General features: G+C 43.3%; 1 protein-coding gene across 2 annotated transcripts in view; it reads right to left on the bottom strand.

Annotated features, from left to right (window-relative positions):
- Positions 1-300: 300 nt before the first annotated feature.
- The window catches only part of gcn1 (GCN1 activator of EIF2AK4), a 63585-nt gene continuing 49678 nt past the window's right edge, over positions 301-14207 (bottom strand). Inside the window, exons 50-57 of one of the 2 annotated variants that reach the window (XM_056296985.1) lie at positions 13854-14084; positions 13400-13593; positions 10680-10794; positions 9913-10009; positions 9191-9339; positions 5487-5597; positions 1132-1353; positions 301-970 (exon numbers count right to left, since the gene is read on the bottom strand). In XM_056296985.1, coding sequence (XP_056152960.1) covers positions 845-970; positions 1132-1353; positions 5487-5597; positions 9191-9339; positions 9913-10009; positions 10680-10794; positions 13400-13593; positions 13854-14084 — 1245 coding nt within the window. In that variant the 3' untranslated portion in view covers positions 301-844. Of the gene's footprint in view, positions 971-1131; positions 1354-5486; positions 5598-9190; positions 9340-9912; positions 10010-10679; positions 10795-13399; positions 13594-13853; positions 14085-14207 lie in introns of those variants that run through there. The other variant, XR_008811858.1, reaches the window with a different exon arrangement.

Below are 14207 nucleotides of genomic sequence, written 5' to 3'. Positions count from 1 at the left end.
TGCGCAAACTCGGTGCAAAATAGTATGAGGATATTGGCTCTATTTCACTGACTGAGGGTCACACATTTTTTTGAACCTTTTCATACAAGTATATATTTCCCCTAATCTTATATTACCCGTACAGTTGGGGGGTTCTCAAATACTCGCCAAGTTGCACAACTTCTAAAACGTCTATGGTTTTACAAATAAAGCACCATGGGCCCTGCTCCCCAAACAGGTGCATATGTGCGTCAGAGGGCCAACTCTGTTCAGTCCTTCCTCCACCCGAAAAAAGGTTTCCCAAGTTCAGACAAGACCTCATCAAGTCAATATTTTTTATTCATATTGCCTTGTTATCACCATACAACTATAAGAATATCATCTTATTCTTATATGAGGTTGTTCTGCCCAAACAACTCAGACAAGTCCAAAGAAAACCTAGAGCGGCCGTTAACCTTCAATTACAGTGGCACTGTTGATGGTAAATTATTTCAGTAAAATAAGGATTACAATGAAAATACATTTAGATTTCAAAATAGAATTGGCCTTATGTTTTTTTCTGACAGTAGCAAGTTTAATGAACATGGTAACTTGCACACTGGGATGAATTAAAAGCTGATGTGGGGTCACAGGCCATTAACACAGTAACGGGAAAAAAATTGAGGAAAATATTTTGGAGCGAAACATGAAGGAAAGCCAGTCCATACACTATCCAACGCTTCCTTGGTCCGTGAATGGCAAAATATGTATGTGTGATGAGGGTGTGTCTCATACAACGGAGTATTAATTTGTATGATATATCAGTCAAGCTTTCCTTGATTGCTGTGGGGGTCTTAACACATAAGCATGGATCAGTCCTGTCTAATCACGTTAGGATGGTGTCATCTATTTCCTCATTGGAATCTGGGAGGCTAGCTATCTTCTTCAAAGATCGGCGGTGACATTCAGAGAGGAGGTCATTACTTGCAGCATCCAGGATGGTGGTAACACTCTAAAGGACAGAAAGAGAACATGCAGATATAAACTAGTGTGGTTTCCAAAACTTCAAAATTATACATTTTCATTTAATTTCAAACTGCAGAGTAGGGCTTTTGAGGGGTATGAGGAACAGGGACAAAGTGAACAAAGAGTGTTCTTGAAACTCCGACTAACCTGCATGGTCTCCTCTCCCTGGCGCAGTCGAAGAACGTTGACAATGGTGTGTTCACTCTGGGCTCTAACGCTGGTGTTCTTATCCTTGGTGTTGTCCAACAGACTCTTCAGCAGGGGTTTGATAAGGCTTGTCTCCATGGAGGGTGTGGCTGGATCTCTGAACACCCACCACAACACACGTTCTGACACCAGTCTGATGTCACTAGACTGATTCTGAAGACACTGCAGGGGCACACAAAGAGAAGGGGTCACAGACATACCCAACGCCAGCAGTACACATAATGCTGTCACGTTCAAATATTAACCCACAGGTTCCCAACCTTGGGGTTGTGACCCCAAGTGGAGTCACATGGAATTGAAATGGGGTCGCCTGAAATTTTTAGTAATTCATCAATACAAATAATAATAATTATTACAATAATAATAAAAACACCACACACGATTTAAAACTCGCTTCCCCTCATAAAAATCGAGTTCTCCGTATATCTTGATTCAAGCGATCACACGTGACCAACGTGCAGATTCCCACGCTCAAACAAATAGCAAGCGAATCAGAGTGACAGAAAATGGAGAGATTTCGTCGCCCACCGGTGCCCTCTACATCTTCGAGTGAAACAGAGAAACTGAAAAAGAAAGAGAAAATATGATGAAACCTTCCTTCAGTTTGGATTTAATAGCATAACTGAACACAGCGGGGAAAGGCTGCAATGCCTGCTGTGTGGTAATGTCCTGTCTACGGAGAGCGTGAAATCCAACAAGCTCGAGACATTTTGAGACAAGGCATAAAGAATATGTAGGCAAACCAAAATCTCTCTTTGAAAATAAATATGCCGAGCTGAATAAGCAGCGAGTGTACTTCAGAAAGGCAATGACTTTCAGTGAGCGACCCTTGAAAGCATCTTTTGAGGTGAGCTATCTTGTCGCAAAGGCTATGAAGCCACATACCATCGCTGAAACTTTGATATTGCCAGCTGCCGTTGAAACGGTAAAAACTATGTGGGGAGGGAGAAACGCAAAAACCGAAGTCTGATAACACAGTGAAAAGAAGGATAGATGCAATCGCTAATGACCAAGAGCGCACGCTAACAGATGGACTACAAAATTCCCCAGCCTATGCTCTACAAATGGATGGCAGCACAGAAGGAAAAAATAAATGCCCATGCGTTGACATTTGTTCGTTATATGCAGGAGAATGTTATTCACGAGGATATTTTGTACCGCTTCCCTCTCCCTGAACAAGAGACTGCCAAGGTAATGTACGATGTCCTCCACAACTATATGGAGACAAACAACATTCCATTGGAGCGTATGGTAGGATTTGTACAGATGGGGCTCCATCTATGGCGGGGTGGCGAGCAGGCCTACGTACGTTAATCGTGGAACTGGCCCCCTCTGTAGTATGGAATCATTGCATGATTCATCGTGAGCAACTGGCATCTAAGGAACTGAGTGTGCCCATCGCAGACATATTGCAGTAGGTTGTAGCCATGGTCAACTACATAAAACCACATCCACTGCGTGCACGTCTATTTGCAAAACTATGAGGCGATATGGGCTCTGAACACGACAATTTGCTCCTTCACACAGAAGCACGGTGGTTGTCGAGAGGTAGGGTGCTGGATCGATTTTCAAGTTGAGAAATTAACTGTTGGTGTTTTTCATGGATGTGAAAAAAACAAAACAGATTTTGTTGACTTTCTGTGTGACCAGCAAAAAATGTGCCTCCTTGCATATGTAACAGACATCTTTGGAAAACTTAATGAACTGAACATAAACATGAAGGGGAAAAACAAGAATATCATGCAGATGAGTGACTGTATTGATGGATTCATGGGGAAACTCACATTCTGGACAGAAAGCTTTTCAAAAGCAAACTTCATCCCTTTCCCCCAGCTGAGCAAGTTTCTAACAGACAACAACATTGGTGACCAGTGCTCCACAAAGATGATGTGCAAGCACCTGAAACACGTAGAAGAGCACTTTTCCACTTATTTTCCAGACGTGGATATGTCAAAGTTTGACTGGGTAAGGGACCCATTCCATTGTGATGCAGGCTCAGTGGACCTACCTGCCACTGCTGTTGAACAGCTGATTGAACTGACATGCGATAGAAACCAACAGGGGCTGCATTTGTGAGTGGCGATGGAGGAATTCTGGTTTGGAGCAAGAGAAGAGTACCCAGAGATCTCAGTGTGCTTTAAAACTGTTGGTTCCTTTTGGAAGCACATATTTGTGTGAAGCCGGATTTTGTGCTCTTGTGTGCATGAAGTCAAAGCACCGTTTGCGACTGGATGTAACTGCAGAGATGAGATGTGCTCTGTCAACTACACCACCAAACTTTGAAAGGCTGCAGCGAGATGTGCGAGCTCAACTCCCAATAAATAGGGGAGAGACACCAATCTTAGGTCCTGTGGGGAGGGGGGATCTGAGCAGTCTGAGTATGTATGTATGTATGTACATATGTATATGTAATTTTCCTATCCTGTTTTTTTTTTATCATGTTTGTATTGTCTTGTGTTGGGGAAAAAGTAGATGACTAATAAAAAAAATTGATCACAAAAAAGAGACACCAATCATAATACATAAAATACATAATAAATATACAGAATTGTCATGGGTAGAACCTAAATGTGGTCTAAAATGAAAAATGTCTTGCAACAAATTAATTCCAGCGCAATTTTAGAATGTCTGGGGTCACTAGAGTTTTGTGACTTCAAAGTGGGGTCACGAGCCAAAAAAGGTTGGGAACCCCTGTGCTAACCCTTCCTGACAGACTGTTGTGTTTGCATTGTTGTACTACAAGATATTTCAAAATATTTGATCTGGGAATTTTGGTTTTAGATGTGTAAGAAGTGCACAAGGCATTTGGTACAGCATCAGCAGTAATTCGGATGTTGTACCGGACCGTTGTGGTGAAGAGGGAGCTGAGCTGGAAGGCAAAGCTGTCAATTTACCAGTCAATCTTCGTTCCAATCTTAACCTATGGTCATCAGCTTTGGGTAGTGACCGAAAGGGTGAGATCGCAGATACAAGCGGCTAAAATGAGTTTCCTCTGTAGGGTGTCTGGGCTCAGCCTTAGAGATAGGGTGAGGAGCTCGGAATAGAGCCGCTGCTCCTTCGTGTTGAAAGGAGCCAGTTGAGGTGGTTCGGGCATCTGATTAGGATGCTTCTTGGGCACTTTCTTTTGGAGGTTTACTGGGCACGGCCAACTGGGAGGAGACCCCGGGATAGACCCAGAACTTGCTGGAGGGACTATATGTCCAATCTGGCCTGGGAACGCCTTGGGATCCCCCAGAAGGAGCTGGAGGGCATTGCTGGGGACAGGGACGTCTGGAGTGCCCTACTTAGCTTGCTGCCACCGCGACCCTACCCCGGAGAAGCGGCTGAAGATGAATGTACGAATGAACGAATGTGTAAAAGTATTCTATCAAACTAGAAAGATTCTCAAAAAGACTGTACTGTCTACATTGCAGGTATTCAAACTTACTGTTTGAGATTAGCTTAATACTAGACTGTTGTTCAACATTTCATGTTATTCAGAACTCAACATAACAATATAGCAAAGGATTGTTTTGGTTTTCCTTTATGTGTTTTTAAATTAAACAAAAGCATTGTTTTTCAGGCCTTTTCATGTAGCTTTAAGTTTCTGCTGTTTGATTAAAAAAACATTTTGTGGTCTGACAGTGTCTAAACATGATCAAATTCTAAATTACTAAAAAAGCAAAAGAATTGAAACTTTCTCAAAGGAAAATATTGTTTAAATCAAATTACCACCATCTAAAAATGAAGTTGCAGTGATATATTGAAAACTGTCCCTAAAGAGTTATATTAGAAATAGAATCATGTTTATTGGCCATGTAGGTTTGCACATGGAATTTCACTCCAGTTTCGTGGCTCTCTTAGTGTACTTAACATAGAATAACAACACTACAACACAAGTATTCAGATATATACACAAGGATTGACTTATACAGGTGAAATAAGATGTGATTAAGTGCAATGGTGCAGAGAATATATCAGAGATGCTGAAATAAATGTTAGCAGGTTACTTACATACTTGCCTGAGGTAGATGAACATGACAGAGTGTACCAGTATACATACAATGTACAGTACAGTATATACAAAATGGTTAGATTTATTAGACAGTGTAAGATGTAGGGGAAAAAAAACTTTAATGCATTTCAGTAGAAGGTTGTTTCGTGCATTGCGCACTCATCAGCTACAATGTGATTAAACCTAAAATATATATCAAATTATTGTTAAATAGAAAACTTAGCACAGTTCCCAGACAGGAGGGATGTATGGCATGTAAAAAGGGTGTAAAATAGGCTGAATGAGCCTTTTCCTGCCTTACCTTGACAAACTGAGTGATGACACGCTGGGATACACCGCTGCCCCCCTGTGTTCTGAGATGATGCCGCATAAGATAGCCCACAGCTCTGATCCCACTGGTAGCAATTGGGATCTGAAGGAGAAACAGGATACAGAATTACATCAGGAAAGCAGAATCACTTCATCCATTAGGAATGACACTCATGCTCTGACCTACTGATGACCTAGACACTTCCACGGTACAAGCTGACACATGGCATGGTGAAATTAAGACTTCTAGGCAGTATTCTGTCAATATATACACTGATGAGCAAAAACAATATGACCACCTGCTTAATACGCTGTTGGTCCTCCGTGTGCCACTAAAACAGTGCCGACCCACCTAGGCATTGACTCTACAAGACTCCTGAAGGTGTCCTGTGGTATCTGGCACCAAAACATTAGCAGCAGATCCTTCAAGTCCTGTAAATTGCGAGGTGGGGCCCATCGTGGATCGTACTTGTTGGCCCAGCACATCCCACAGATGCTCGATTGGATTGAGCCAGAGAATTTCGAGGGTTGGGCAAAACCTTGAACACTTCTTAATGTTCCTCAAACCATTCTTGAAGAATGTGTGGTGTGTGGTAGGGTGCGGGTTGCTGAAGCGTCATGTGATGTAGGCTGAAAGGTTCAGGCTACCGATTCCTGCATGCATGACAAACCCCGGATAGGCCCCTCCTTGCGGTATTGACCGGACTTCACTTGTGGAGTTGGCGTAACCTGGGCAGCACTCAGCTGGCTAAAGGCCAACGGGACCGCGGACTGGCGGTTATAAAAATCCCACACATCCCTGGCTCGTAAGTGCCTAACAAGTGGGCAGTCCGGACTCTCAATCCGACCATCACTTGGGTGCAACCTGTGGCGGATCCTATCGTCTTCAATCTTGTGTTGCCATGGAACTAGATCCTCCCAGGCCAAGCAGCGTGGACCAGCGTCACGACCTGATCACCACTTTAATCAAGGCTTTAGCGAATGGCTCCAAGAGTTTTTTTTTCTATCTCTTGGAATGGATCCTCGGACACGAGAGACGCCGACGACGCCGACGGTAGGGTGCATTGTCCTGTTGAAATAGGCCACTGCCTCAGGGAATACAATAGCCCTGAAGGGGTATACCTGGGTCTGCAACGATGTTTAGGTAGGTGACACGTGTCAAACCCAGGGTTTCCCAGCAGAACATTGCCCAGAGCATCACACTCCCTCCACCGGCTTGTCCTCTTCCAACAGTGCATCCTGATGCCATCACTTCCCCAGGTAAACGGTGGACACGTACAAGGCCATCCACGTGATCTAAAAGAAAACGCAACTCATCGGACTAGGCAACCTTCTTCCACTGCTCCAAGGTCCAGTTGCAATGCCTGCATGCCCATTGTAGGTGCTTTCAACGGTGGACAGGGGTCATCATCATGGGCGCTCTGACTGGTCTGTGGCTATGCAGCCCCATACGCAGCAGGGTGCGATGCACTGTGTGTTGTGACACGTTCCTCCCATAACCATCATTAAAATTATCTATGACATGTGCCACAGTAGACCTTCTGTCAGTCAGTTCAGACCAGATGGGATAGCCTTCGTTGTCCTGACGCATTGATGAGCTTTGGGTGCCCAACACCCTGTCTCTGATTTGTCTGTCCTCGGACCACTGCCAGTAGGTACTCACAACTGCTGACTGGGAGCACCCCACAAGCCTTGCCATTTCAGAGATGCTCTGACCGAGTTATCTGGCCATAACAATTTGGCCCTTGTCAAAGTAGCTCAGGTCTTTACTCCTGCCGATTTCTCCTGCATCCAACAAGTTGACTATGTGAACTACTACTACTACTACCTTCAGCTGCTCCCGTTAGGGGTTGCCACAGCGGATCATCCGTTTCCATTTCTTCCTGTCCTCTGCATCTTCCTCTGTCACACCAGCCACCTGCATGTCCTCCCTCACCACATCCATAAACCTCCTCTTTGGTCTTCCTCTTTTCCCCTTCCCTGGCAGCGTCATATTCAGCATCCTTCTCCCAATATACCCAGCATCTCTCCTCCACACATATCCAAGCCATCTCAATCTTGCCTCTCTTGCATTGTCTCCAAACTGTCCAACCTGAGCAGTCCCTCTAATATATTCATTCCTAATCCTGCCCTTCTTCGTCACTCCCAATGAAAATCTTAGCATCTTCAATTCTGCCACCTTCAGCTCCCCCTCCTGTCTTTTCGTCAGTGCCACTGTCTCCAAACCATATAACATAGCTGGTCTCACAACCATCTTGTAAACCTTCCCTTTAACTCTCGCTGGTACCCTTCTGTCGCAAATCACTGACACTCTTCTCCACCCACTCCACCCTGCCTTCACCTCTCTTCTGCACTCCCCATTACTTTGGACAGTTGACCCCAAGTATTTAAACTCATACACCTTCGTCACCTCTACTCCTTGTGTCCTCACCATTCCACTGTCTTCTCTCTCATTCACGCATAGGTATTCTGTCTTGCTCCTACTGACTTTCATTCCTCTTCTCTCTAGTGCATACCTTCACCTCTCCAGGCTCTCCTCAACCTGCACCCTACTCTCGCTACAGATCACAATGTCATCCGCAAACTAGTCCATGGAGACTCCTTCCTGATCTCATCCGTCAACCTGTCCATCACCATTGCAAACAAGAAAGAGCTCAGAGCTGATTCTTGATGGAATCCCACCTCATCCTTGAACCCATCTGTCATTCCAACTGCACACCTCACCATTGTCACACTTCCCTCATACATATCCTGCGCCACTCCTACATACTTCTCTGCAACTCCCGACTTCCTCATACAATACCACACCTCCTTTCTCGGCACCCTGTCATATGCTTTCTCTAAATCCACAAAGACACAATGTAACTCCTTCTGGCCTTCTCTATACTTCTCAATCAACATTCTCAAAGAAAACATCGCATCTGTTGTGCTCTTTCATGGCATGAAACCATACTGCTGCTTGCTAATTGTCACCTCTCCTCTTAACCTAGCTTCTATTACTCTTTCCCATATCTCCATGCTGTGGCTAATCAACTTTATACCTCTGTAGTTACTACAGTTCTGCACATTGCCCTTGTTCTTGAAAATTTGTACCAGTATGCTTCTTCTCCATTCCTCAGGCATCCTCTCACTTTCCAAGATTGTGATAAACAATCTAGTTAAAAACTCCACTGCCACCTCTCCTAAACATCTCCATGCCTCCACAGGTATGTCATCAGGACCAACAGCCTTTCCACTCTTCATCCTCTTCATAGCTGCCCTCACTTCCTCCTTGCTAATCCACTGCACTTCCTGATTCACGATCCCCACATCATCCAACCTTTTCTCTCTCTCATTTTCTTCATTCATCAGCCCCTCAAAGTACTCCTTCCACCTTCTCAGCACACTCTCCTCGTTTGTCAGCACATTTCTATCTCTATCCTTGATCGCCCTAACCTGCTGCACGGTTAAGTTGACTACATGAACTGACTGTTCACTTACCATCTAATCTACCCAGACCTTGACATCTGCCCTTGTTTGGAGACGATCAACATTATTCGGTTCACCTGTGAGTGGTCATAATGTTTTGGCTCATCAGTGTATCTACCTCGCATAGATACTGAAAGATGAATTCAAACGAACTGTGAGAAACCTTGCCAGGATCCAGGAACAATGAGGGCAACAGTTAAACCTTACTGATATGTTCCATTTTCTTACCCTGTCAGCAGTGGCATTGGCTAGGATGGTCTCTGCCACCAAGTCACTGTATTCTTCCATACACAGCTGCTCGGGAGCAGACTTTACTGCTATGGCCAAAGCCAGGCTGCGACCATGCCGCACCATCCAGTCCACCCCAGAAATGTCCGCTAAAGGGAAACATGTTTATTAAGTTATCGGCCTTCATTATAGTGTTGATGCAAGTAAGCTGTGGATAAAGGGCAAGTACACCCATGAGCAGGGACAGGTGCCAAACGTAATGGAATGTTTGTCTTTAAAAAAAAAAACAACCTGATCATCACTATCGCATATATCAAAAACAGCTAAAAATCTAAAATAAGTTGTAAAGCACAGATTAATCACACTGTATGAGCAGATTTTACAAATCAGAGTGGATTTAACAAACTATTCATGTATCCTTCTGTTCATATATTGAACAAATTATCCTGAAAAGCAGCTTTTATTTGGTTGAAATCTTAACAATTGAATCTACTTGTCTCTAAGAGCACTATACTCTCATTTGTTTACTGGAAAATGTTAGGGGAGTCCAAATACTAGAACCTGGTGGCTGTGAAATTACTAATGTTGTTTTTGGGGGGTTTTTTGCCACAGTACAAAATAAATTATATAAACACATACAAGTGTCTTATAGAATAATTAAAATGCTTAAAATAAGGGAGGAAGTAATGGGATGTGTGTATAATCTGTGTATAAACACTCACCCAATATGTGCTGATGCAACACAGTCCTCAGCTCCTCCTCTGACAGGAAGGCACACAGCTCACCAACACAGCCAGCTGAGGACATGCGTGTCGCATCCTATGCACACGAATATGCAGAGATACACACAGACAGACAACCGCGACTTTTAGGCAAGTGAAACAGAGGGCCCAAAAGCACCTCTCATGAAACCACATCCTATCCACCAGACATCTGTGTTTAAACTCTGAACAGAGGCTACACCACAGAAAAAACTGCAAGTAAAATCCCCTCTGAATGTCTAAGATAAAGCTTTAAGTCAAGTCCATTTTATTTGTATAGCCTATTATCACAAATTACAAATTTGCCTCAGTGGGCTTTACAGCAATACAACATCCTGTCCTTATACCCTCGCATTAGATTAGGAACAACGCCCTAAAAAAACAGGAAGAAACCTCAAGGAGACCAACAGAGGAGGGATCTCTCTCCCAAGACAGACAGACGTACAATGGATGTTGCGTTTACACAATTTAAAGAATACAAAATTGAAAGAGGATAACAGAATTATAATGGAATTACAAGATATATGAAGAATATGATGAGCACTCTTAGCTCTGATTTGGCCAACTCATTTCTTATTTTATTCATTTTGGTGGATTGGAAGTGAGTCAATTTATTTAGTCCCTACCACTGGGAATTCTTGGGAAAAACAGTGTAGTCCTCCAAGAAGACATAAATCTCCTGAGCTGAATTAGATGCTGTAAGGCATCTGCTGATCCTGTCATCATACCTCATCATGTCCCAGCATGCTAAGTAGCGTGGTGGTGATGTTCTTGCGGATGGTTGGGTCAACCTTTGATCCGGCCCCCTGGATGACAAACCTTAATGCTTGGAGCATAGTCTCCCTTGGAGAGGGCAGAAAGCAGAATACATGCATTTTCAAAGAGGTGATCATAGAAAACAAAAGTAGCTAGGTAAACATAATTTCACTTAGGAAATTAAAGCTGCAAGCAGCGATGCACAGGCCCTCGCACGTCACGCGTGTCTGAGGGAGTGGCGGCTGTGGTAATGCTAGTGGAGGTTGGTTGACACTGCTCTGAATACAATTTCATGAATATTAAGCATTACATGTAGGAGACAACTATCACTTCCTATGTCCACTATGTGAAGCTAGAAAACATGCACTAAATGTACATTATGTTGCTGCATATCAAATGTGGAGCACACACTTTAAATTTCATGTAAATCAAAGGAAGTTTGTAACGTAAGACTTGACTTCCTGTTGACAGTAGGCAGTGCCACACGTGTTATTCATGCAGCAATACATTTTGGGGAGACCCTCTGACATGCATATGCATTTTCATGAATATTCGACATTGCGCAAAGGAATTACATATCACTTCCTGTGTCCACTATGTGGCAATAGAGAATACCCACTAATTATACGTCATGTTGCTGTATATTATGTATAGACCACACTATGTAAATTTCATGTAAATCATTGATGTTTTTCACATAAGGCTGACACCTTGTTGCCAGTAGGTAGCGCTATAACTATCGCGCTTCACTTCTTGTTGCCAGAAGGTGGTGCTATACAAATGTGTCATTAATGCAGCAATATATTTAGTGAAGGCTGCCTGACATGCATATGCATTTTTATGAATATCGGATACTGCACGAAGGAGTTAAATATCACTTCCTGTGTCCACTATGTGGTGCTACGGAAAACCCACTAGTTATCCGTCAGTTGCTGTATATCATGTAGACCAGCGTTTCTCAAACCTCTCCTGGAGGACCACTTGTCCTGCATGTTTTAGATCTCTCCCTGCTCCAACACAGCTGATTCAAATGATCAACTCGTTATGAACTCCCGAGGCTGCTTAATTACAGACTGATAATTTAAATCAGCCGTGTTGGAGCCGGGAGAGAGCTAAAACATGCAGGACAAGTGGTCCTCCAGGAGAGGTTTGAGAAACGCTGGTGTAGACTACACCATGTAAATTTCATGTAAATCGGATGATGTTTGTCACATAAGGCTGACTTCCTGTTGTCAGTAGGGGGCGCTATGACTATGACACAATATAGACATGTAGATGTCTTCAGGCCTGGACTCTTATCCAACATGTGAAATTTGGACCAGAATGGACAGTGAAAAGTCAAGTTACAACAGCTTCCTCTTTCATGGCGAAACATGCAAATGTTCTGCATCGCCACGGCAACAGCATTCCACGAAATCTCAAGAGTTTCGCAAGTAACCAGTGTGACGGTCTTCAAATGTCCCAGACCAAATTTGAGATGCAGCTGGTTAACCTGCTAGGCAGAGATCGTATAAGCACAGCACCTGTAACTTCCTATTGCCAGGAAGTGTATGTATTTAGGGCTGGACTCTTGTCAAGCATGAGAAATTTGGGGGAAATTGGACAATGTACATTCTCGATGTACAAAAACAACCTGTTTCATAGCGAAACATGCAAACTGAACAGCATGCCACATCGATGGTGTTCCAGGAAAACTCAAAAGGTTTGCAATTTAGCGTCACAAAGGTCTTGAGATGTCACAGACCAAACTTGAAGTCACTCCGGTTAATTCTCAAGGAGTTCCGTTAAAGTACAACAGCCTGGAAATGACAAAAACTAAACATTGCACAGTAAATTCAACATGGCTGACTTCGTGTTGGACTTGGGGTATGGCTCCAAGTTATTTTTTTTTAAGCCTGGTGATGTTACACCTGCCAACCAAATTTCATATATCTACATCAATTTCAAGGTGGGCCTTTGACTTTGATATCTGATATGGGTCTTGGGCTCGGGTGTAGCAAATTGGCTCGATAGCACCCCCCTAACAATTTTCAATGTTCACCACTTCCAATACATGTGCAAAGCTTCATGAGTTTTTGAGTACCCCTAGCACCTCAGAAATGCATTTAAAAAGAGAATAATAATAATAATCCTAGAAATACAACAGGGCATTCTCACCACTCGGTGCTCGGGCCCTTATTAAAAAGACTTTTATGTCCATGCTTCCCGGTGAACTCCTAGATAATCATAATGCATCATATCACTGAATCCCAGTGGAATATAATTGGAGTTCTATATGAACTGCGCAACAAATCGACTAATTTTTTTAATTTAGTATTTCAGTTTCATTTTCCAACTTAGTACTCCAGCTGCAAGAGCCAAGTGTCTCTTACAGATAAGTGCTGATTCATGATCAATTTCTTTTACACACGTTCTCCAACAATCACAATACCAGTTGTTATTGGTGGTTGGACACATCACAACTACCATTCATATCTGTCTAGACATTTTCAGTTGTGTACAATACAAGACAATGTCAGATTTTTCTCCTAAGACTGAACAAATGAGTTTTACAAATTCATACTTTATTGTTCATTAAATCTATTTGCAAAATATAGTATGCACAAAGTAACTTCTGAACTGGGTAAAGGATGAAATTCTCCTTCCATATTCATGACTTCCCTGGTGTGCATCACTGCATAGGTGTGCGTACCTGACTCCGGAGTCCTCAGCATTGCGGATAGCAGTGAACTGCTCAGTGAAGAGAGGGTCCACTTTGGTGTGGATGGAGACCAGCTGGCCAAGGGCCTCAGCAGCCCTCAACCTCACTGCACGACTGGAGTCCTGGAGGGCCTTCAAGAAGGTGGTTTGCAGCTGGGGCAGGAAGGGCTTCAAGGCAATGCCCACCTGGAAGAGACAACACAGCAATAAAGATAGGGCCTAAGAATGCAATTCTTATCTTCCAAAGCATGACAAACATTGGACCAATAGTTTATCAATTCACATTGTGATATCAGCAGCAAAATAAAGCATAGGTTAAATAAATATAAATCCTAAAAAAAAAATTTTTTTTAAATGACCCTGATTTTTTTTTTCTACTTAAATTATTTACGTTTCCAGAAATGTCAGGTGCAAACAAAGACCTTCAACAGACAAGACAGAAAGACCTTTGCTAGCAGCAGGGTGAGTGTCTCTAGCAGAGCAGTCTTCACTGTCCAAGCAAAGCGGTCTCCAAGGATTCGAATGAGCGGTCCAGTGATGTTGACCACTGACGGTCGCAGGGCCTCGGGGGAGGTCAGTCTGATGACACCTCCCAGCGCCTTGGCTGCCTCCTCTTTTTGCTCAGGGCTGCCAGTCAGCACACCTTCTCTCAGGACAGGCAGAATACAGGTCACACCCTATAGAAGATGAGGATGATGAGGATTTATTATAGACTTTTGGCATCTGTCTGAATTCACATCATAAATGACCATGTGGCTTTGCTGCAGATTTTAAGGGCCAATGTATGCAAGCTGATTTCA

This window comes from Lampris incognitus, chromosome 1 (assembly GCF_029633865.1).
Source record: "Lampris incognitus isolate fLamInc1 chromosome 1, fLamInc1.hap2, whole genome shotgun sequence".
NCBI lineage: Eukaryota > Metazoa > Chordata > Actinopteri > Lampriformes > Lampridae > Lampris > Lampris incognitus.
The sequence above is the reverse complement of the archived record's forward strand: the minus strand, read 5'-3'. Positions and strand labels throughout refer to the sequence as shown.